General features: G+C 43.5%; 1 protein-coding gene across 1 annotated transcript; it reads left to right on the top strand.

Annotated features, from left to right (window-relative positions):
- Nucleotides 1-1,299: 1,299 nt before the first annotated feature.
- Nucleotides 1,300-1,836, top strand: LOC147442838 (uncharacterized). The gene has a single exon (XM_086529443.1). The coding sequence runs from the start codon at nt 1,300-1,302 to the stop codon at nt 1,834-1,836; it is 537 nt and encodes a 178-aa protein (XP_086385569.1).
- Nucleotides 1,837-2,427: the final 591 nt, after the last annotated feature.

A 2,427-nucleotide genomic window follows, 5' to 3' on the forward strand; every position in this document is an offset into this window, starting at 1 on the left:
GAAAGCCTCGTTTAACCAAATGAGTGTCAGCTTTCTCATACGAAGCACGAGGAGATTGCTTCAACCCATACAAAGCCTTCATACACCTGCACACTTTGTCTTCTTGTCCTTTTATGACAAAACCGCGAGGCTGCGTTACATAAACTTCCTCAAACATGTCACCATTCAAGAAAGAGTAACAATGTCTGATTGATGTACATCCCAACCAAAATGAGCTACCAATGCACATAGAAAACGTACAGTAGTCATACGACAAGTGGGAGCAAAAGTCTCTTGCAACAAGTCGAGCCTTATGGCAATCGATCTCACCATCCGGCTTGCGTTTCAACTTGTAAACCCACTTCGTACCAATGGCCTTTTTTCCAGGAGGCAAATCACATAAAGTCCATGTGTCATTTTCTGTAAGTGCATCATATTCTGATTGCATGGCAGCCATCCAATTTTCTGAATTCTGTGCTTTATCAAAAGACAGAGGCTCCTCAACATCATGTAAGCTAGACACAGCCAAAGCATAACAATCTGATGCATAAGATGCATGGCGAGAGCCTGAACGAGTACGACTAGACAAAGGTGCATCCAATTTACTGTCACACAAAGTGTGCACCAGCCATTTTGGCATACCTCTAGCTTGCTCATTTTTGGGCCTTTCCTGATCAAGTACATCATGTACATCTGCATCAGTAATAGGCTGATCTAAAACATTTTCAGTAACCCCCATAGGCTGTACATTTGCCTCATTGGAACTTACATTCGTATTTCCACCACTAAGAAGAGGCAACAAAGTGTCATAAATGTCCTGTGAGCTTACATTACTGTCTCTAGTACATGACAGCAAGGGCTGAAAAGAATCTTCCACAAACAATACATCCCAAGAAACCAGAATATGTTTTGTTTTTGGATGATACAACCTGTAACCTTTGTTTTCAACACTATAACCAACAAAAATACATTTGACAGCCTTATCATCCAATTTTCTGCGCTGTCGTATCAAATTCCATGTGAACTGTCTAGGCACCACCTGTCGCTCTCTATTTGATAGCACAAGAAAAGAAGCTCCTCTTTAAACAAGCCCAACCTCCGACCTTTCAGGGCGAGGGAGCTAATGTGCAGAGAGATGCGAAAGTGTGGATGGAAGTGATGGAAGACTATTTCGAGCCTGCAGGGACTCAACCCGAGAACCAGACCATGCTCGCAATGTTCCGCACCTCTGGCAATGCCAAGATTTGGTCGAAACAGCATTGCAGAGATCTGAACATCAAGGGATCTTCTCAGTCTTGGGAAGACATCAAGGCTGCAGTGATGGGGCGTTACTTACCACCCGCTTATAAAACCCTGAAGATGAATGAGTTCTTTTCCCTTCGTCAGTTGACTTCTTTAGTCGAGGAGTATTACTCAAAGTTTAATACTCTTCGAAGATATGCTCCTAGAATGACCCTGGATCAGCAAGTAGCACGGTTCTGCCAGGGGCTCATTGACCCCTTGAACAATCGGCTAGAAGCTCTCAGACCGGCAACTCTTCAAGATGCCTTGCTAAGAGCTAAACCTTTAGCAATGGAAATTCAGAAGGTCAATCAGAATAAGAGGAATCATTTGGCGAAAAGGGAAAGGACAAATATTTGGAATAATAGACCACCCAACCAAGCATACGAACAGTGCCCAATAGTAGCCACTACCGCAGTTATGGAATATCCAAATGTACGTTGTTATGAGTGTAATGAATTCGGGCATTACCGATCTAAATTCCCCAAGAAGACTCAAGCAACCAGTGCCAATGCCATACCTCTAAATGTCTCCGGGCGAGGACAACCTAATGGAGAGGAGGACGTAAAAGGGTAAACAGAGGGCGAGGGCGTGGAGCTACCGCCAGAGTGAATGCCACAGTGGTACAACCAACTGTGGGAGATGAAGCAGAGGAGAGAGCAACTTTACATGCTGCAATTGACAACCCCAATGGTTGCGAGCAATACGCAGTCATTCATACGCCAAGATCTCTCAGAGGTGAACAAGTTAACTTCCGTATAGATTGTGGTAGTACTCTTTCATTTCTTTCACCCAGATGCATGAGGAAGCTAAATCTAGATAGGTATCCAACAAGCAAATTAGTTGTAGAGTTAGCAAACAGCAAGGAAGTAGTATCTCAACACTCTGAAGGTATAATCGACTTTCACCTAGGGGGATACCCAACTTCTGCTCAATTTCGAACCCTACCTTTAAGATTCTTTGATGGGATACTAGGGATGGACTGGCTAAAGAAAAATCAACCCACATCCATTGTGCACAAGGGAACTTTACCTTTACAGATAACTTGGGTAATTAAGTCTTAATCCAACGGAAAAATGGGAGACCTAAGGCTACTCTAGTTAAGGCCAGCAGACTTTTGAAGGGACTGAGAAAGAGGCAGCAAATTTATGCGGTAAAGCTCAACAA

This window comes from Adiantum capillus-veneris, chromosome 14, assembly GCF_014529385.1.
Source record: "Adiantum capillus-veneris isolate H3 chromosome 14, ASM1452938v2, whole genome shotgun sequence".
Lineage (NCBI taxonomy): Eukaryota > Viridiplantae > Streptophyta > Polypodiopsida > Polypodiales > Pteridaceae > Adiantum > Adiantum capillus-veneris.